General features: G+C 39.9%; 1 protein-coding gene across 2 annotated transcripts in view; it reads right to left on the bottom strand.

Moving 5' to 3' along the window:
- Positions 1 to 22,144, bottom strand: part of kcnh5b (potassium voltage-gated channel, subfamily H (eag-related), member 5b) — a 142,106-nt gene that overhangs the window by 26,500 nt on the left and 93,462 nt on the right. For both annotated transcript variants that reach the window (XM_079641236.1, XM_079641237.1), the window contains 3 exons: positions 15,584 to 15,783; positions 14,210 to 14,269; positions 11,509 to 11,701 (listed from right to left, as the gene is read on the bottom strand). In XM_079641236.1, the coding sequence (XP_079497362.1) occupies positions 11,509 to 11,701; positions 14,210 to 14,269; positions 15,584 to 15,783 (453 nt within the window). The remainder of the gene's footprint in view (positions 1 to 11,508; positions 11,702 to 14,209; positions 14,270 to 15,583; positions 15,784 to 22,144) is intronic.

Raw genomic sequence — 22,144 nt, 5'->3', positions numbered from 1 at the left:
TGGAAGGAAAAAAGGAGAGTGACATCCTCTGTTCATCAGATCATATTGATTGTCAACTTGTTGTGTATTGTTAGAGTTTTATGAATAAGGGCGACAGAAGACAGTTCAGGGGACATTAAAGTGTCCCTATTTTTGCTTTAAGGGATTTCCCCTTTCCTGTAGTGTGTTATTTAGGTTTTCGTGCATGGTCTGCAAAGGCTAAAATCCCAAAGTTCCCTCCAGAGTTTCTCCATGGCTTTTACCATAAACCATTTCCCTCTCTACACAGAGCACACCTACTTTCTTTTTCTGTCCATGGCAACAGTTTTACCTGACAAGGTGCTTAGCAACCAGAGCTGCTGATTCCACCATGCACATGTACCTGATACCAAGAATAACATGTACAGTGATTCCTATAATTAACAATCCTACATAATCAGAGTGGAATGAAAAAGAGAAAAAATGAAAATACTCTTTTAGGACTCAGAGCAAATTGATGTTGAATCCTAGACTGTTAGTGAATGCTGTGATCAAAAAGTGTAATATATTTCAAAGAGACCGAGGATAAAAAGGGACAATTAAAACCTTTCCTTCTCAACTTGACATTTAAAGTTATGTTTGCACTTTCTTCCCTTCGATCAAACAAGTGTGTGCTTCACATGCTGGTTGTTATGGTGAACATAACAAATATTTTGCAAAAGGAAGTTATTTTCTTGCAAAAATGAACTGAAATGTAGTGCAGCGTGTAGCACTGATCCTTCTTAAATGTATTTACTTTTCCCTCATTGGCTTCAACCCAACCGCAGCCACCTGGACCCTTGACTTATCAACTGCCAGCATAAATTATTTATGCTAATCAGCCGCAGCAGATGACCGGGTGTGTTTACACTTGTTAGCGTCTCCTGGGGAATGACAAAGTTGTCCCTACAATAATGAGGGGAAGAGGAATCATAAGTACACGCAGCCTCAGATGTGTCAAATGTCATCAAAAGCTGTGAAAAATAAACTAATCCTCGAACTTTTAAAATAAACAATGACTACTTACAGGAAATTATTATCCTGTATAATGCATTTATTATGCCTATTACAACTCCCTACACTAAGCATTGATCTATCACTAAATCTGTTTTAATTTGGATTTATTTTAAACATAAGTAAAATAATATTTTGCGACGTTTTTTTAAATTTAAATTCATGTATAGATATATGGAAGTATAAGTCAAAAACAAATAATATTTTTGTACTTTTATATAGTGATTATAATGCATCAAACATTTTTTATTTATTACAACAATTAGAATTAATTTACACACTATGATACTTGCAAAAATAAAATTCAAGCAACAATGAGGTAGGATACTGGACATTTTTAGTCGTTTTAAAATACTAAGTTGTGTTAGGATTGTTCTTATGAAGCATTATGAATTTTTATATCTTACTCATAGCTATAATAATACTGACTACTGTATTAGTCAAATATAACACATCAATACACACAAATATAAATGGTATGTATTATAGACATGGCTGCCATAGAAAGTGTTCCCAAACTTTTTGTTCACTAGTAAACAGAATATGAGATGCAGTAACAGCAGGAAAGAAAAGTGAAATGCGGGCTAATCACATTTCAAATCTGTGTCGAACCTGCCACAGCCATCCGCTCAGCATTTCTCTGAGCTGTCCCAGATACGATGTGACAAAAACGAGTCCACAATGTCCTGGAGCTGTCACAACACCCTGAGTAATAGACGTATCCAGCATGCCGTCGCAAAATGCAGACAGAGTGTGTGTGTCACTACGAGTATGATCCCGACAGTCCTTCCTCCGCGCACCCCGAGGGCCATTTTCTCTCCGAAACATCCAACATTGACTCGTCTGGAATGAGCTCCCCAGAGATCTGCAGCTCCTCGCCAATTATCCGTGTTGATGCAGACGCGGTCACAAGGGGCCAGGGGGGCGATGGAAAGTGTGTGCATTGTGACACTTACAACGGGGTTCAAAGTCACAATGACGACTGTTACTATAGGGTGGGTGGAGATGGATATATCGGTGACGTGACCCCTGTCAACAGGCTTTGTAATGCTGCTATTACTCACCCACAACCAACATCATTGCTCATGATATTTTGCAAGACTGCTTACAGGGATAGTGAAGTACAGAAATGCCCTTGTACACTCTGTTACGTACTACAGTAGCAGCTAGTATATTTAAGGTGTATATTTGGTTTATCGCCTTAGTTCAGAAAATTAAAGCTTAACTTCTTTACTTGAACGTGCTTCTACGTAGCAAAATAGAAGGGGAAAATACCTAGAATTATCTCTTAAAAAAGGTTGTTAATTGTCTTTCAATGGTTAATTACTTTCAAGCATACCGGTTTCTTCCATATAAACATGGGAAAGTATTTAATGTATATAGATATCCAGTATGTGTGCATGCAAGAGGTATTGTTTGCATGTGCACACAATGTCCTTTTCAATTATATGTTTTCAATATTATTTCACATGTTTCTGACACTGTATACGTCATGAGCCCATGCTGACGCAGATAAAACAGCAGATGTAAATTCTTCCAGACCTCATTCACTGCAAAAGGTTGGTCTAATCTCACCCCCGATCACACTTTGTAGTATTCCTTTGATCCCATTGGAATCTCGCAGTGTAGTCCCTTGTGAAGTTTTAACAACATACAGTATGGGCAGTCTTATGTGATACTAGATCAGATGTTTCTATATCGTTTGAACATAAACAAACAAATTGAATAAAGAAGGGGGACATGAGGTCTATAATCTTCTACCTCTGTGATTATACATAAACTGTGCGTGTTTCTCAATCGCGAGTACGCTTGCTTGGTAGCACTTGTCTGCTGAGCATCTTGCTTCAGAAACTAGGAAAGAATCCTTCCTGGCATTCGGAAAACGAAGAGTGGAACAGGCGAGCAAGTGTGCAGGTGTGCGTCATATGAGAGGCCCCGCCTTACATTTTCCGCCAAAGATTTGGGGAAATTGGTCCGTGCGCAAAGCATTGTGGGGATTTGAAGGACGCAAAGTCTACCCATGTGCAGCCTCGAAATTACCCCCAAACCAAGGGCGCGGCCTCGGTGGAATTCCAAGTATGCTGGAGATTGGAACAGTCCTTCGGCGGCACTCGATGACGTAGCATCCTTGAAATATTGGCTTGGAAGCCAGTTTCCTTGCGATTGAGAAACGGCTTGTAAGTCTAAAAGATCCTTCCAAAAACTCTCCCCCCTTCCTGAAACGCCTTCATTGGACTCCTTTGTTTACTTCCGTTACACTCGCTCTTCTATTGGCCTGCGCATCAACACATTGTACGTCATAGGCTAAGAAACAGGACTATAAACGGCTGACCTGACAACAGAGCCGATCAGCTAACCAATCAGAGCAGACTGGGCCCTGGTTTCAGACAGATGGTGAAAAGAGGTGCTGCAGCACAGGCAGTAAAAGAAAAATAAAGAGCTGTCTGAACATGAAAGCATGGAGACATGTCCCAGTAGAGACACACAATGTAATTATGAACATGAGCAGAATATGTCCTCTTTAAAATTAACTCAGGTGGACATATATTTGTCAACATGAGGATCAACTCGCAGCTAACATCGTGACAAATGTGTAGCTGGCACTGAATGCTGCTTGTGGTTGTGTCCACCATCAGCAGAAAAAGAAATTGCCTGAGGGCAGGAGGGCAGGGATTTGACCCTCGTATTGCAGCTCACCGCGCATCGGGCAAGCAATCTCGGCAGATTCTCTGAGCCGGTGTGCTGATGCCTCCGTGCCCCACTCAGGCCATTATCTCTGAAACCTGAGTGGGTGCAGACAGTCAATCAGCTGCTGTGACACTGATCCCCCTACAGCAGCATTCATGGTCATTATTGTATGAAAACTATTAGCATTTAACACACTCAGGTTCTTCCAGACTCAGCCCAGATGTTGTTCCTGCTACAGATAAATAGTTATGATGCAATATTTCTGACATTGTTTAAATTGTTCCAGTTTTAGACGATGAATAATTATACTCAATACGTTCATTGTAGAAAAAAGTATTAAGTAAGTTAAAGTGGACCTATCATGCTATTTTTAGGCAATAAAGCAGAGAGAGGGTTTTATTTTCTGACACTTTGTGAGTTCCCTCACACACCGGGGACACATATTTATGTATAAAAGACATCCAAAAGTGCTTTTTGTATGATACGTCCCCTTTAAATGACTTCATTCTGTTCCCCACAAGAGGAACTTGTGTCTAAAAATCCCAACATGATCAGTGTGATATTAATCATAACCACTTGTGCTAATGAGACCATTCATTAAGATAACTGATGTATTAATTATGCAGCTGCTTCAATTTTTTGCAACATATGGGAAGTGTTTCTCTCGGGATAAATAAACATATTTCTTATATGAGCTTCTGTGGAAATGACTTGTGCCTTTACAAAGTTACAGTTTGAGTCATGCACATTCTGTAGATGTATAAGGCAGTTGGTTGCAGTTTGAACAAAATAAACAATAACTACAAAGACAGGCTTCCCTCCTAAAACTCAACTTCCTTTATTATCATCCAAGCGCCAGGAGTCAAACTAACTGCATGAATAAAAACACAATGAAATCTTAAATATTCATTCAAAGACAAAAGAGACACTTTCTCCAGACAAGACTAAACTTTAAGGGAATATCTTTTTGCCGTTTAGCATGAAAGCAACCACCTTTAATACATTTAAAAAATGCAGTCAAATTTAAAACAATTTTGAGACAAAGAATGCCTAGACAATGCATCTGGGGTCCATCTACATAAATACGAGATGGTTTGTGCTCAGGCTTCATTTGCACAACCCAACAAGGATTGTGTGTGTTAGAAAAATATCACTCGTCACCGGCTTGAGCTTCAATATCAGGATACATGTATTCATTATCCTTGCAAGAATGGAAGTAGTCATCACATACAGAGAATTTGGTACAACTAGTTCCTGAACAGTGTCCTTCACATGGTTATATACAAGACACAGTCCCAAGATGCAGGAATACCGGTTCAAGGCAGTATACAATGTTTTGTTTAGATTAGCTTAGACCCACGTCACAGGCTGAATCATCATGATAATCGTTGTCACATCGCCATCATATGCCTAAAACAGTGTGTCCTGATGCTCTTCCAGCTAATCATACATCACGTCATGTACACAGCTACGTAGGGCCTTTGTTATCAAGTGCTACTCTGATATTGGAAGAGTACATTCAGTATTTTCCCAACAAAAAGCTTCCTGAATCAAGCCTCCATTACTGACTGTAAGTGTTAATGCGTTGAAGTATCGCTAGCTTCCTCCCAAAGCTCTTATCCTGAAATGTAGAGGGTACATCATGTTTGGGATATAATGTTGTCAAAAAAGGTATTTTCTGTTCAATAGTATAATTGTGAGTTTCAAAGAATTATATCTGAGCCTTAAGATGGTTAAAAAAGCAGCGATGCATTAGGACATTTTATCTCTCTGATGCCTTTAATCATCCTCCCTTTAACCTCTTATAACATTCATCCTCTAATGTTTTCCACATAAAAACAGCCCTGCAGATTCTCAATATAAGATCTTGAGACGCAGCCAGAGTAGTGCAGTATGTGGCTGACCTCCTACTGTTCACCGCTGAAGCATTGCATTCTGGGTCTGAACATATTGCAGTGTGAATAAAAGGCCAGACTCAAATCTCCTTCTTATAACCAAGCATGAATAATTGATTAAGAAAATTAATCAGCTCATCATTTTGGCAAAACAACAAAAGTGTGTGAGATGATTTTCTCTAAACCATCAATAGATAATTCAGGCTAAAGTGCTGACGGTGTGTAAAAAGTACAAAAGTAGACCCCAAATGCAACCCACTAATACTTTTCAATACGCCTCTCAATATGACAGTCGTTAAGTTTGACAAATAAAATGTGCTTAGCTGCTATACATCACGTACAGTATATTGTAAACAAATAAATGATCCTTTTCAGGCGACATACACACATAGTTTCTAATATTTACATGAATATGCAATATGCTTATTGTTATATTTGATGTCCAATGTTCATATCCATTCCCAGGGACTTTTTAACAAAACATTTTTTAACAGAAGTTATATGTTGTTTCTTCTAGCTGTCAGTCAATGTAAAACATGAACTGGTCAAGATTCCTTAAAGGTGACCCATCATGCAAAATGCACTTTTGTACATGAATATGTGTCCCCGGTGTTCAAGGGAACTCACCAAGTGTCAGAAAACACAACCCTCTCTATTTTCCTCCATACCCAAATCTCTTAAAAAGGGGCTGCAACGGATCTGATACAGACTGATACAGATTTGAACACTTCTGTGATGTCACAGAAGTGGCGCTACGGCTATTGGGCCAACTCCACCAATCAGGAGGAGACAGCCACGGACATTGCCGTTTGAAAGCGCTGGAGACGCTGTAGTACATATGCCAGGCCTGTAGATGGTGCTGTTCTCACAGAATCAGCCCATGAAAAGACAGTGTTAAATGGAGCGAAATGAGGAATGGATAAAATGCATGATCTGTTTGGTATTTTGAAAAATGAAAAGTATAAATATGTCCTATATAAACTGAACAAAAATATAATCGAGTGGGCCATGGTGGTGGTGGGGTTATGGTATGGGCAGGCGTATGTTATGGACGATGAACAAAGGCCACTCGATTCACAACATTACCCTTACCCTAACCCTAACCCTCACACCAGATACTGACTGGTTTTCGGACCCCCCCAGACCCCCCCAATAAAGCAAAAATGCACGTTTCAGAGTGGCCTTTTATTGTGGCCAGCCTAAGGCACACCTGTGCAATAATCATGCTGTCTAATCAGCATCTTGATATGCCACACCTGTGAGGTGGGATGGATTATCTCGGCAAAGGAGAAGTGCTCACTATCACAGATTTTTTTCAGATTTGTGAACAATATTTGAGAGAAATTGTTATTTTGTGTATGTAGAAAATGTTTTAGATCTTTGAGTTCATCTCACGAAAAATGGGAGCAAAAACAAAAGTGTTGCGTTTATATTTTTGTTCAGTGTAGGTATGGTCCTACACTATATTATTCAAATATAGCATGATAGGTGACCTTTAAATAAAAATCAGTCAGCTGTAATTGGCTGCTGTGTGTCCGAAGCATTACTGGACAGCTTTCAAGCCTCTTAAGCTTTTTTGTCAAGACAAACTTTGTCTGCTACATTAGTGTCACTGAGATCTTCTCCCTCTGTTACACATCCCGGCTGCCTCCCACAGATTGTCCTGAACAAGTGGTTTGGGATAGTAAGCCTGGCGGATGTTGGGAAATGAGAGTCATTATTTGTGAGTATTTACAGGGGACCGCCACAGTATTGCCTTGTTACTTTGGGGAAAGTATTGTGTTCATGGGCGTGTGCTCATGCGCGTGTGCTCTCTTATGTGCACTTTGTGTATGAGATGTCATGAGCTTGTGTATTTAGATACTTTATTGTCTCACCCCCACTAGAGAAAACTCATTTCCAGAGCCTCTGCAAAGAGACATTAAACAGCAGTAATAAGATAAGATAAGAGCAGATGGTACTTTATTGATCCCAATTTGGGAAATTGTTTAAAAATAATAAAACCTCTACTCCGACAGTACCTTTGCTACACGAGTGTGTGTGTGTGTGTGTGTGTGTGTGTGTGTGTGTGTGTGTGTGTGTGTGTGTGTGTGTGTGTGTGTGTGTGTGTGTGTGTGTGTGTGTGTGTGTGTGTGTGTGTGTGTGTCATTGGACACTAATGAGAGCAGAGTGTATTACAGCCTGAGGGAGAAGCCTCACTCTGCAGCCAGGGGAAATCAGTGGCTTTAAAGCCACGACCAACACTCCCTTCATCTTCCTCTGTTTCCTCCATGCTCTTTCTAATTTACCTCATTTGCCCCCCCCCCCCCTTTGTGTATCCCTCACATTCTTTGAATCTTTTCCTATGTCCTTCTAATCTTTCTCTTCTGTTTTCCCTCTTCTACCTCTAATACCAATTATCAAATCTTTCTTTTATCATGTGGCCAACAGTTGAACTCCTCCTCCCTTGCTTTGTTCCTTAATCCTGTCCTTCCCTTGCTAGTCACCTCTCTATCCATCCTTCATCCAAAGCCATCGACTTCCTTCCTTTTGCTTCTTCCTTCATCATCTCCACTGAGCCTTGTGTGTTTCGATACAGGGAAAAAGCATTTGACCAGGTGTGAATAAGAAATATGCTCTCCCTTCTGTGCTCAGCTGTTCATAAAGTCACTGTGTCAGGAGAAATAAGTTGGACAACTTGTATATATGCAAGCTTTTTTACAGAAGATCAAGGAGTTATTGCCCTCATGAATCTGTAAATAACTTACATTGTGGTATCTCTCATTGCAGCTGTAATTAGCCATGCTTTAAGAGTTTTTTCACAACACAAAAGCTTTTTCTACAATCTCAAATCAAATCTGGCGCAAATTACTTATATACATGCGTGGAACGTTTGAATATAGGAACTGTGTGTGCCTCCGATTTGGTAAACAGTGTCTGGAAGTAGCTGCTCAACAGGAGACTGGAAATAGCTGCTCAACAGGACACTGGAAGAGCTTCCTCACCTTCCTTCAGGAAATCAGAGGGATATCTCTGTGTGAAATTGATGCTTAGCCATTAAAAGGCCTGAAGACCAATGAATTCAAAATGTCAGGCGCAGATCGGGAAGAAATAAATGGCAAACAACAGCAGACAAGTTTAAAAAATAATAATGATTTGACCCTTTCTATCTTTCCAGAGCAACATGATCTCCTGACGACAACTGGCTCACAAGGTATTGATTAATGTCTTCAGTGTGATGAAGCAATTCATCAAACGTCTTTTATTCTCTCTATGAACCTCTGACTGCTGCCTCAATCGACAACTGATCACACAACGGAGAGAAGAGCCAAGATAATCAGAGTGTTATTCGTGTATTTTCTCTCCTAATTCTGTGTAAAGGCCGCTACACACCAACCTGAGACCAAAGAACGCATACCGAAGGCGTCCTGACTTTTACGTCCGCTACGTCACCCGCGTCGGCTACGCCGCCCGCCTATACGCCGCCCGCCTACGAACACACTGCAAAGACTTCAGTCGACGAGTGGCAATAACTGTCCTTACCAGCAGGCAGCGGTAGTGTGTATTCGTCATTCAAAAGAGGCAACAGCCAATCATGAGCCTCGTCCCAATACCCCTCCTCGACTCCTCCTTTCCCTCACTCGCTTCCCTTCCTTGCGTCTTAGCTCCGCCTCCGTAAGATGCGAGCGAGAGACACGAGGAGGTGACGCGAGGACAGAGGAGTCCTCAGGTATTAATTGGGATGTCCTCGTTCACTCAAACGTCACTTTTAAACGACGTCTGTTAATGATGACGTGCACAGCTGTATCCCCTCTCATCGGGCTTAACTGAATAACCCCTTAGAACCGGCCCATTTGTTGTTACATATGTATTTGAATTAATGAATCTTTCTCTTGTTAGTCAAGGAATTCAATGTATGATGGTTGGTCCTGCTTTTGTGTTCCGTTATGGTGTAAAATGCAGCCTACATTTAAATTAAAATATAATTATAGTAATGTGAAAGCCTTTTAGAAATGAATCGCACATAATAATTCCCACGGAGCTGTGAGCACTTATACATTTATGTGACGTTTTTCCACTCATCTTCCAGTTGTCGGTTTTCCTCTGTTTCAGGCCGATTCCCAAACCACCCCCTACACCCTACCCCTCCGTTTGCACGTTCACGCGGAGGGTCCGCCATATTGAGGGGTGTTCCAAACCAACGAATGTGGAGCGGTGTGGAGGGGGAGTGGGTTATCAAGCCCTCAAACAGCGAGTCTGCAGCGGTGCTGACTTGAGACCGGTCTCTCCCTGACCGGAGTCACGCTGTGTGTGTCCGTCACGAAACACGCTGTTTACAACTAGTTCCAGCAAACATCCACTAATAAACTGCGATGTTAACAACCTCATGATAACCTCATATGTTTTTAACTTAGGATCATACCTGTCTTTAGTCTAGAAAAAGGTAAATGTGTGTATTTTATTATAAAGTTGTGTATATTTACAGACTGTTGCAAAAACTAAGAAGCTGATAAACATCAGGTTTAAAACTAAAAGAGCTTTACAAAAAAGTAACAATTAAAGATGTTTGGAGTTTTATTTGAGTTATTAATTTACATTTTTTGTCAAAGAGATGCTGATTTGAAACCGTTGTTACATACAGTTACTGTACGGCATTTCCTGTTTCTGCCGGAGAGAGGGGAGGCCGTCCGAAAGCTTGCTGCTGTATTTACTCCCTCCATCTGACAGGAGGGAGCCTCGTTGAGCTGCGAGTGTGGCTACAGACGGAGTTCACTCCGTCAAGGAGGGGTAGGGTCGAGGGAGTGGTTTGAGATTGGGCCGAAATCGACCAGCTGTGAAGGTGGGGGCGGGGCTTTTATACGCGAGTAGTGAAAACACTTCCGCGTAGTCTGCTCGCGTGTATCCTTCCGCTCGCGTGTATCCTTCCGCACCCCTCCTCCCGCACCCCTCCTCGACTCTACCGTGTGCATTTCAGCTATTGGGACGTCCTTCGTACATAACGGATTACTATCTTGCCAGAAACTAGCATTACAGATCGGAAGCAGTACAGGTATTTTCCTGCACCACTACCTACCATAATAATGCAGTTTATTATAGATAATATTGCTTATAATAAAAAAAAAATACATTGACAAAGATGAGCTAAAACTGATATTTCCGTCGACTACAGAATGCAGTATTACATAAGTAAACAGTTAACATGCTGTAAAAATGATGTTTTCGAGGTAGAAAAAAGGACATATTTTAAGATTAAACATGCATTAACACTTTTTTGAGAATCAAAAAGTTGTTTGCCACTTTCTGAAGGTTGTTCTGTATTGACAAGGGATGTTGATGTGCTCAAGGGAAACATATTATAACTGGTAGAACAAATAGAAAGAGCTGGGAAAAAAAGAAGAGTTGTTTTCCTTTAAGAGGTATTTTAGAGAGCCTGTTTTTAAACCAGGGCTCTGGTTAATGCCCCTTCTGGTTTAAATGGTCCCTTGATGGAAATAAACTTGAATGTTGTTTTTAGGATGATTGTCTCATAAGCCAGAACAGTAATAAGCACTAGTCAAATTTCCCAACAGCAGAGACTGTCAGACTGACTTATTTTTGTTGTTGGTAAGCACCTACCTCAACAGTCCTACACACCAAAGGATCTCAACAACAAACACACTCACTCTCTGCTGTGATAATCTTTGATTCTTGTTATTCGCTGTCAGTAAACGCTCACCGGAGGCCTGCTGATGGTTATGATACTGCACTCTACGCTGAATGCTGCAGCAATGTGTTTGTGATTTTCTCAGTAAAAAGAAGTGTCCCCGATATTATCCCTGTTAGACTCTTATCATCCCTCTTCATAAATATTACAGTACACACGCATAGCTAGGAGTTTGACTCTCAACCTCATTCCAAAACACAAGTAATGACATAATAGTAAATGTCCACATACCTAAGATGGCGATGACCTCGTCGTCCTGGATGACCTCCAGTGACCCCGACACGACGAAGCACAGGGTGTCCACGCTTTCCCCGGCGTGGAAGATCAGATCCCCCGGGGCGCAGTGTGTGGTCTGAAACTCCACCGCCAGTGAGCGCAGGCAGCCGTCGCTGGCCAGCCGGAACGCTGGATGTTCATTGAACACCTGAAAGAGGGATATTAATACTTTTTTGTCTTTTCTTTAAAAGCTGTTGCTAGGGCAGTCAAACTCTGCCCACATGATCATAGCTACATTTCTAAGACTCTTTTTTCTGGAGAAGAGTGAAATAAGAGTTCATTTTCCTGCAGAAACAGAGTAAATGCCGTAGGTAACTTCAATTTGACAACTCTACATTTGTAATTATTTGAACTTGACACCATTTTCTTTTATGACATTTGCAAAGTATTTTTATTGACTTCATTATGGCCATTGAAGCTATGACTTCTAATAGTCGTTTTGAATATTTTGTAGCGTTACTGTCTAAACATAGGGAACAATGTACATTTTAGTTTTCTTAACAATACAGGTAACATAGTCATACATTGTTTTCTTAACATTCAAGGTCTACAGAAGACAAAAACATTATTCAATTGGGGATTCCATGTTTTTTGTTGTGAGTGCAGCATAACCTTTTTTTAGCGACACCCATTTGACAAACTTTAATATTACTATTATTAGCTTCTCCCAATAACAAAATCATCAGTATGAAAAGACTGTTTTAGGCTGTCATTTCAAACTGTTAATAAAATAAATCCTGCAGCCTTTCGAACACATCAGGCAACATGCAGGTCTTCCTCTCTACAGTCTAAAAGTGCTTTCTTTCTGCAGGAATAGTCTTTTTCTGGGATCTCTTTATGTGTGCAAAATGAAACACAGCCTCTACAGTACACAGTGAGATAATCCATCACTGCAACAGTGGAGTCTTCATTTGGTTTGCTTCTCATTTCACCGGGATGAGTTCAGTGTTTTCGTATCAGTGCTTCCTGTCAATTACCTGAAGCTCTCAGGAAGAAATGTAAGGCTCCATGAGGAAATAATCCCTCTGTGGCCTTATACACCTCAACCTCCCCGGCTTTATTCAGGACTTTGTTTAGCTGGGGCAGCAGTTTGGCTCTCTTTCAGGAGTTCTGCATTGCAGAACAATAAGAGACCAAAACAACTTGAATGCGTCATTGTGCTACTGCAGACACCAGGTTCAGACACCATTTTCTGCTTTAGATTTAAAAGAAAGACATGTTTTGTAGGACTATTTTTTTTTTTGGATGGAGCGCCATTTGCAGCTGTTTCAACATTTAAAGTTATCTCAAGTCAAGTCTGACCATTTTCAACCAGCGTGCACAGTGATATTGATTTTGGCAGGATACAAAGAAAACATCTTTATTCAAAATTTGGACCAACATTTCTTTCTTTTTTAAACCAAATTATTATCCTATTGCTAGGGTTCTTTATTTTTTAATCATAGTTATTAACTTAACTTACATAAATCAATTAGAAGACTTACTGCTAAACAAGCACCACATCTGCAAAATATCTCATTTTCATAATTATTTTCATAATTTGGACTGGAGTCAAAGACAACACAAGTAAAATCTCTATTATTATTATTATTATTATTATTATTATTATTATTATTATTCGGGCTCTAATTTTAACTGACTTTTTGGCATATTTCTTAGGTCATTATATTTTGGTAGAAACTGACTTAATAAACTATGGCTGCTTAACAAGCACTATACATTTTGCTACAATTTTGTCTCAATCTTCTTTGCAAAAGATCTAATTACTGTTAAAAAGTGGGAAGACCTGAGTCAGTTTTCCACCAAAAAACTGAGCTTTTGGATTTGTCTTTGAAAAATTCACATATCTTTGCTCAATTATTTTCAGGTTTTCAGTCATGAATTCTGAAATGTTCCACCAGCAATCAGACTGATATTAATTATGTATGGAGAAAGTAATATCACCAAAAATAATATCACCAAAATCTTTATAAGTACTGGGAGAGAACTTATAAGAACTTTTTCTCATTTAATTTTTAAGAAATCGACCAAAGTATCATCTCATGTAGAGATGAACCAACTACCTTAAAAAAAACCTTGGCAAATTAACAAGCATCACATTTAGGCTCAATTGTCTTTAGCTCTCACATTTTACTTTGCACACGTTTTATTTCAGTGAAAATGTGGGGAAAAAATTATTTCTTGACAAAGGTAAAAAGGACTTTTTGCTGAAAATCAGATCCACTTCTTTTGAAAAATCCACTTCTTTTTGGTCAAAATGTTCAACAGGTGAAAGCTATGCCTTCACTTTGCCGTTAAGGACAGCTTTCTTTAAATGACTGCAGTGTGTGTACAGGAAGTCTGGGTATGGGAATATGCCAATTAAAGCTAACAGGGTTAGCACCGAGTTTAGAAACAACTTTGGCTCAGGGTCACTTAATCAAGCTAAACTTTCTTTACATTTTTAACAGTTTACTGGATTGCAAAAATGATTAGTCTCAGTGACAAATTATACTGTTAACTCCTAACATCTCTAATGTTTATATTTCTAACTGAGCTGACTGCTTATTTCCTTTTTTCAAACCATGTCAAACCATGAATTGGGTTTCATTTTGTAAAAAGTGAAGCGCTGCCTTACTACTAATGAGTGTCTGTAGGAAAACCATGAGATACATACCTTCCTGTTTAGGTGGACACAGATGTCAGCCCGCATGTCCTTAGGACAGATCGATAATACCTGGAAGACAGAGACACATTATTTCAATGATGCAAACACAATCTTGTCTACAGAAATTCCCCCCATAAAATGTCATGACTAGGAAAACATACACTTGAATGTTATACTTTATGTTCCTCCAGAGTTGAAGGAGGGAACATAAACAGAGCCAGACATCAAACACAGTTTAGTGTTGCAGAAGAGTGCTATCAGAGCAGGAAGTCTGATTTGGATAAATGATTACCTCTTCACTTTGCAACACACAGACATGACAGATTCATGTTAGAAGAATTCATGTTTACTCCACTTATAACAAATGACTGCATGTCCCCAAGTAATATTAGACCTGTCTGATATTACTGTCTGAAGTTAAAAGACAGATACAAAGAGAGGAAGAGAAGCAGTTGTTTTAATCTAACAGCGGCAGGGAGAAAATGCACTTTAATGTGCGGTCGCTTTTATCAGATTCTTTTTTGCCTCTTTGAAGGCTGCTTGTTATGCAGGTAAGGCATGGCTCCCAAATGGATTTTGCACTTTACAGGTAAGGTGATTATGTTCTGCTCGAGATAAGTTTGTAGCTCCATGGAAGTCAGGAGAAGATTCTGAGAAGATGAATTATCACAGTGGAATATTAAATCCAAGGAATGGTAGAATATTTAATGAACGTGTGCTTATTTTAATCTTTTGTTTCTCTTTCTCTTCCCGAATATTTAAATTCTAAATATAGAGCTGAGCTAACAGCTTGGTCTAAAGCTGCAAAACCTCAATTGAATCACATAAAGCTGGGCATGCAATGTTTGTTAACGACATGTTTCGTCCGTAGGACTTCTCACCGTCCCAAGCTCTCGCCTCAAAACCATGGGCACTCAAGCTTTCAGCTGCTCGGCTCCCAGACCCTGCCACTACACATCCGACAGTCTGGTTCCATAACAACATTCAAAATCCAACTCAAAACCCACCTGTTCAAACTGGCATTTTCTTTATAAACTGTACCCTGTGTCCATTTCCTGTTGTTTGTCTTGTTTTACCCCGGCTGATATTTCACTAAATCCACTGTTTTAATTGTTTCCTATGTTGTCCCTATGCCCTGTAAGGTGTCCTTGGGTGCAATGAAAGGCGCCCCCCAATTAAAATGTATTATTATTATTATTATGTTCAAACTGCAGAGACTCAGGAATGTAAGATTGCATCACACGTTCAGTCTCCCCCAATCAGATTAAAAATAAAACAAGGAGGTTTCTTTTCTCAAACATCATTGCCACCAAACAAAGATGTCAAATCAATACTAAAATCTTCCATCAGCCTATCCCTTGACCTTTGACCTCTGAGACTCACCTTCTCCGTATCGATGCCCTTGGACATGGACCAGGTGGAGACGATGTAGTCCATGACCCGCTCGCTGAGGCCCGTGGGGACCTGGTAGAGCTTCAGGAAGTCCCTGACGTTGTTGAGCATCTCGTGGTAGCGGTTGGTGTTGGCGTACATCTGCTGGAAGATGGTGGTCACGTTTCCAAAGATGGTGGCATAGAGCAGAGCTGGAGAGGAAGACATGGGACAGGGATGAAGACACACACACATTGATGCCCTCATAAATACTGGAGAAGAACAACCACTTACACTCTCTAACACCAAGGCAGCCAATCATACAAGTCAAGAGATTCTATATTTACACTGCAAATTGTTTAACTTTCTATTATATAATCAATAAGCAGAACTGAATACAGCATTTTTATTTGCATATTGATTTAGTCGATCGCTTTGCTCTGGCAACCAGGGCTCTCGACTAACTTTTTTCACCATCCTCCCGGAACCGTCCCGAAATACAATCTAAGCCGTCCCGAAATTAATGTGGACCGTCCCGAATTTAAAATATTAGCTTTTCTACTACTTATCATTAGTTAAAATCATTCAAAGTGACCTTTAACATAAATAAAACATCATACAAATCATTAGATGATAATTCATCAACCTTATTATTTGAGTAAATCAGTCAATCACATGACAAAGGCCAAATATATTTAAACAAACACACAAACGAGAAAATTACTAATATTGAATCAAATCAAGTCCCATCCAATTAACAAAAAAAATCCAACACTCTGTCCTGAAGACAGAACCCAGAGTAACCACTAACCAGGAGGACAGTCTGGAACACAGTCAGGAGACCTTTACAAACTGCCCCGCCCCCTCGCACACAGACGGGGGAGAAAGCGATCTCGTCTGGATTGGAAAGCTCGAAAATACATCATGGACGCATGTTGTAGTCTTATTGCATATTAGAAACGGAGTTGGATAAACTAAAACTGCGATATAATGTTTATGTAGCAATACTACATATGACATATATTTTTTAAATGTCTCCAGTACCGATAAAAAGTCAGATAACGTCGGAGTTTAACGTTACCACTGTCTTTAATAATTCCGGCCCGGGCGGAGCCCGTTTAATACCGGGGCTCGGTACCCATCCATACATGGGGAGAGGCGCAGCATATTGCTAAGGACTAAATACGATGGAGGGTTCTCATCTCAGCCTTATTACCCATAGGGGATGAAGTGGAGTAAGTAAATAAAGAGGCCGGCGCTCCAGGGTCTGGTTCTGCTGTGCGTTTTTGTGATGTAAAGGTAAAACATTTCAGAATTCCTCCACGGGATACCATTGTCATTTTACATCACTCAACCCGCGAAATACACACACTCAGTACATAGCCTACTGTAGATAGACCCGCGAATTTGCGGGCCAGGAATTCGCGGGCACAGCCAGCTGTGCGGCTGGCTGACAGCACATGGACACAGTTTACGTGTGTGTGTGTGTGTGTGTGTGTGTGTGTGTGTGTGTGTGTGTGTGTGTGTGTGTGTGTGTGTGTGTGTGTGTGTGTGTGTGTGTGTGTGTGTGTGTGTGTGTGTGTGTGTGTGTGTGTGTGTGTGTGTGTGTGTGTGTGTGTGTGTGTGTGTGTGTGTGTGTGTGTGTGTGTGTGTGTTTCGCGGGTTGCTAAATGTTTTGTGTGTTTATGTTGACAAGGAGGTTTAATAATTGTGTGCTACACACAACGTGCAGTCGATTTCATTTTCATCGCCGTTTGTAGTAGAGTTAGCAGGGTATTTTTATTTTAACTCTCGTCCCAAATTCGTCCCAAAATTATTTTTTATCCTCCCTGACACTATTTTTTTCGGCCCCGGGACGACGGGAGGTCCTTAAACTCGAGCCCTGCTGGCAACCCTACAAAAATGTATTTGTTTATGTCAGCTACTGTATATGAAATATTTGCGCAGTTGTAGGCTACCGGGTAAAAAGTTAACAGATTACTACTAATTTGAACAAAATAAATGTTATGAAAGAGCGCACAGCAAGGTTTTGATGAGCAGGCATGAGATGGGGCCGGCAAATACTGACACTTTTTTTTTTATTAAAGATTTAAAAATCACTATTTGTAATTAATTCATGATATTCAAAAGGAATAGAGGAATCTGGAAGCACTTTTTTCAAACTTAAAGCCATGTGCTGATCCGCCAGCCTCCTCTGAACCCTGCGGCTGCTTCTCTGTTTCCATAGAGACCTAACTCGAAATAGTTCTCCCTCTTTTTTCCCCCATGGCTGCCTCCTCGCAGCCAATAATAATGACAAAAAAAAATACAAAGGGATGTGTTTAAAGACTTTGAGGAGGTTGTGAGATTTGATGATAGTTCATGAGCGAATGAAAATAAGAGGGGGGGGGGGGGGGGGGGAGAGTGAAAGTGCACTCAAAGAATAACATGTTGTACAGACACATTCTGAATATGGAAAGATTGATAACACTATACTGTAAACATATCTGTTTGTGTCTTTTAAATTGTGCTTAAATGTATTTTAAAGAAAACTTGTTAAGTCCTCAATCATTTAGTGAATGTAAGCTTTGCCTTGAGGTGCTCTATTATGCTTTTGCTTCACTGGAGTGTGTTATTTTTATTTGCATGTACATGTAAATGGTCTGCAAAGGCTAAAATCCCAAAGGTCCCTCCAGAGGAAGTTTCTCTGGCGTTAAAAAGAAATGGATTTGTGTTAAAAGGGAGGACATTAAAGAAAGAGACCCAGGAAGACATTGAAAGCCAAGAAAAGCGTGTTTGTATTCAAGTGTGAAATCTCACAGTAGCAGTGAGAGTCAGAAATCAAAGAAATTCAATGTTTGGATGAGAGTGAAAAACAGACAAGGCAGAGGGACAGTCACACACTGAGTGCCAGCCTGCAGATAAACACTGTTCCAGTTTAGTTCATTCAACGTCAGCAGACTTCCTGGACCCTTTAGGACCTTTCCGGGCCCCTGTCAGAAGGAACAGACAGACTCAAACAACTCTACCCATCTGGAACTGAAAGCTCAGAGACACAGCTCTCACCTCCGCCAAACAAAGACTCCTAATTGAGCGACTTGACGACTCAACGGTTGGCCAACGTCACCTCAGCCCAAAGAACGGCCAAGGTTGGACCCAACCATGAACTCTCTCAGTTGAGCCGAAACAGTCTTTCTGTGTTTGCCAGGATTTGAAGTAGAGGGTTCAAACCCTTTGGCGAATCTTCCTCTTATTTGGTCCTTTTATCCAAGTGAGAGGGAGGAAGATTGAACTTTGATGGCATGAAAACACACAAAGACACCTGGAGATGCGAGGTCCAGTTCTCTAACAAGGACAGCGTGGACAAGACACCAATCCTGGTGTGATGGGTTAGAGGGCAAGCTGTAGAAAAAGGGTTGTTTGCAATCCAATAGCAACTGAAAGCTACTCATTAGCTAATTAGCAGCATTAGAACAAACCAGGTCAGGCTATTGGCACTTTGATATTGTAAAGCAGCTTGAGACAAATAACATAGCTCCAAATCAAACTTAATTCTTAATAATAAAGTTACGACAGATTGAAAAAAAGCTGGAAGTTCTTTGGATTATTTATTACAGCTATACTGAAACGACCTTTGTACTGCAAGTCATCTGACACTCCAAGGTTATTGACTTTTTAAGTAAGAAGCAAACAATTTAACCAACCCATTAACCATTTAACACCACACAACAACAGACAACATCATAACTTATAAATGCAAACCTCAAATACAATCATCTCAATCAAGTTTTATAGATTAAGCTCTGATATAAATAAATCATATAAAAAAGCTGATTAAAGTGCTCAATGATGCTGAACATGGTGAATGGTTTACAAAGTACAAAGATACATTACATTACATTTCATTTAGCTTTTATCCAAAGCAACTTACAAGAAGTGCATTCGACCAAGAAGATACAAACTTGAAGAAAACAGAATCATATACTGTAAGTACATCAGGTTTCATAGAGCCAAAACATTTCAAGGGCTACTCAACTGGCTTTAGATAAGCCATTCCTTTATTAGTATATAAGTGCTTTGTTAGTAAGTATATAAGTGCTTTGTTAGTAATTCTATCGCTCGAAGTGGAGTCGAAAGAGATGTGTTTTCAGTCTCTATAGATAGAGCTATAGAACTGCTTGAACCTGATAAGGAATGTGTTTTGCCAACCCATCAACCAATAAACACCACACAACAAAGCATAGAGCAAGAACAAATTAAAATAAAATCACACTTGTATCTCAAGCTCTGTTTGAAAGGAGATGGATGATCAATACACAACAAAGTAATATAAAGCAGATCAAAGTGCCCAATGATGCTGCAAACGGTTCACCAAGCACAACAACACATTCTTTTGAACTGCTTGAGTCAGATAAATAAAAAACGAAACAGCACGGTATACTGATTGGACTTGGTCTATAAAAAAAACCTTCTCTGGTCCCACATAGAACATTAAGACGGTCCATCCAAAGCACTCAGGCTACAGTTTATAGCTGTCATTACAATACTATATTTGAAATCTGATATGTCCCCTGTGGCTTTATTTCTTTTAATATGCCTGTCTTCCTCCTCTGGTGGCTGGGGAGTGATGGGCTGTAATATAGGGGGGGTGATGATGAGTACAGGGAGCAGATCAAGAGTTTATTCCTATTTGTGATGGTGCAGCCTGCGGGGTGGGAAGGACCAGAAGCTGTCAAATAGAGGCTCAAATCAAGAGAGTGAGGAGAGTCATTGCAGGAAGTTTTCTCTCCAAATGTACTGTGACACTCAAAGGAAAGTATATTAATAACATATTTCGGTTTCATTGGGTGGTTGGTCTATGTCGGCCTCCTGACGCTGCAGTGATCTCATCTCAGTGAGATTTTTTTAAGCCACAGCAAGTCCAGCAACTATATATTTAAATCAAACGGATATTGCTATAATAAAAGCAAATGTGCATCACTTCCTGTTTGTGGGGGGGATGCTTTTTGACCTGAGCAGACACCAATTCACCATTGTTGTTAAGAATAGCACATGACTAAAGGGACCAGCGTCATTTTATTCTGTTAAAGCAAGCAGCATTCGAGTCACGAGATGTAATGGCGAGGTATGTCAGGGGGTAATTAGCAGCAAAATAATATGTATATTGTCCTGCACGCTCTTCTTATACATGAGTTGTTATTGTTGTTGTTGCTTCCCACCTTATTTGGCATTTACTTTAGTCTCATGTTCATGTGTGTCTGCTGTTAACACATGCACACATAAATAAACAGCAAAAGAAATGTAAATATAGTTTTTGCCATCTGATGTTAAATAGATTTTCCAAAGATCATAATCAGAAGCTGTATTCTACATCTGTTGTTATTCATGGCATTTTGTTGTTCCTTCTCACTGCGTTTGGCATTTCCACTTGTTTCATATTTAATTGGTGTCTGCCGTTGACACTTGCCACATGCAGTTTTATTTTTCCTCCTCCCACCTTCTCTTTATTAATACATCAATTTCTCCACCCCTTGAAAGTTTAGTATGTATTTCAGTACATTATGGAAACGTTGGTGCTTGGATTTACCCTTTTGAAGGTCTGATATCAATCTTAGAGAGGCCCTATTATGCTTTTTGAGATTTCCTTTTCCTGTACTGATAGGGCCCTTTTAACTTCTCCAAATAAGGAAACGGTACATTTTGTGTTCATCAGATATCATCCGACATCTGTCTGAAAATCTCTTTCTATGATGCCTTACAAATCCTCTTTCTATTTCATATTGGATGGTTCACCTCGATTCCCTTCACTATTCTTCTGTTATTGCTTTTATATAAAGGGGAATAGTTGAATTGAGACAGCACTGGATGATGAAACAAAACTACACATGCACAGAGCAACATTATAACATTGAATTGGTGTCAAAAAAACAACTTAGAGCTTAAATCCTCAGAATTATTTCATGTGATATAATGGAACAGTGTCAGGTCAGTCCATGTCATATATTTTACTTTTATGTATTTCAGTAGATCTGGTGAAAGAGTGTGGGATGATTTGTCAGAGTGACTGAGAGTGAGGGACAGAAAGTGTCAGTGCCTGGAGCCCAGACACCCAGAAAATATCAATCACTCCGACATGAAGAGACAGCCAGCACACACAAACACCCTCACATACAGTAGTTATCACACAGACTCAGATACAACGATATAGAAACACAGAGCTCCTTACAGAAACAAAAGCACACAAAAGATCTTGAGTTTATATAATCTGTGTCTAAACTGAGAAAAATATAAATTATTAGATGTTTTATAAACAGTAAATTGAGGCGTTTTTATAAATGCAAGTCAGCGACGTGTTAAGCCATGCTATGAACTAACTTCAAGGGAAGGGGAAAGCAGCTAGCCCCCATTTAAACAAAAAAGAAGAAGATATAATACAAAATAAAAAAAAACACCTTTCAGGGATCCCCAAAGTATTTTTATCAACACATCCAAGTTTGGTTTAGAATCAGGAAAGTAAATGGAGGTACAGATTTACTGAGGACAGACATGATGTGATGAGCAGTCAATGCTTCCAGCTACTTGTGGGCAGAGATA

This window comes from Notothenia rossii, assembly GCF_949606895.1.
Source record: "Notothenia rossii genome assembly, chromosome: 7".
Lineage (NCBI taxonomy): Eukaryota > Metazoa > Chordata > Actinopteri > Perciformes > Nototheniidae > Notothenia > Notothenia rossii.
The sequence above is the reverse complement of the archived record's forward strand: the minus strand, read 5'-3'. Positions and strand labels throughout refer to the sequence as shown.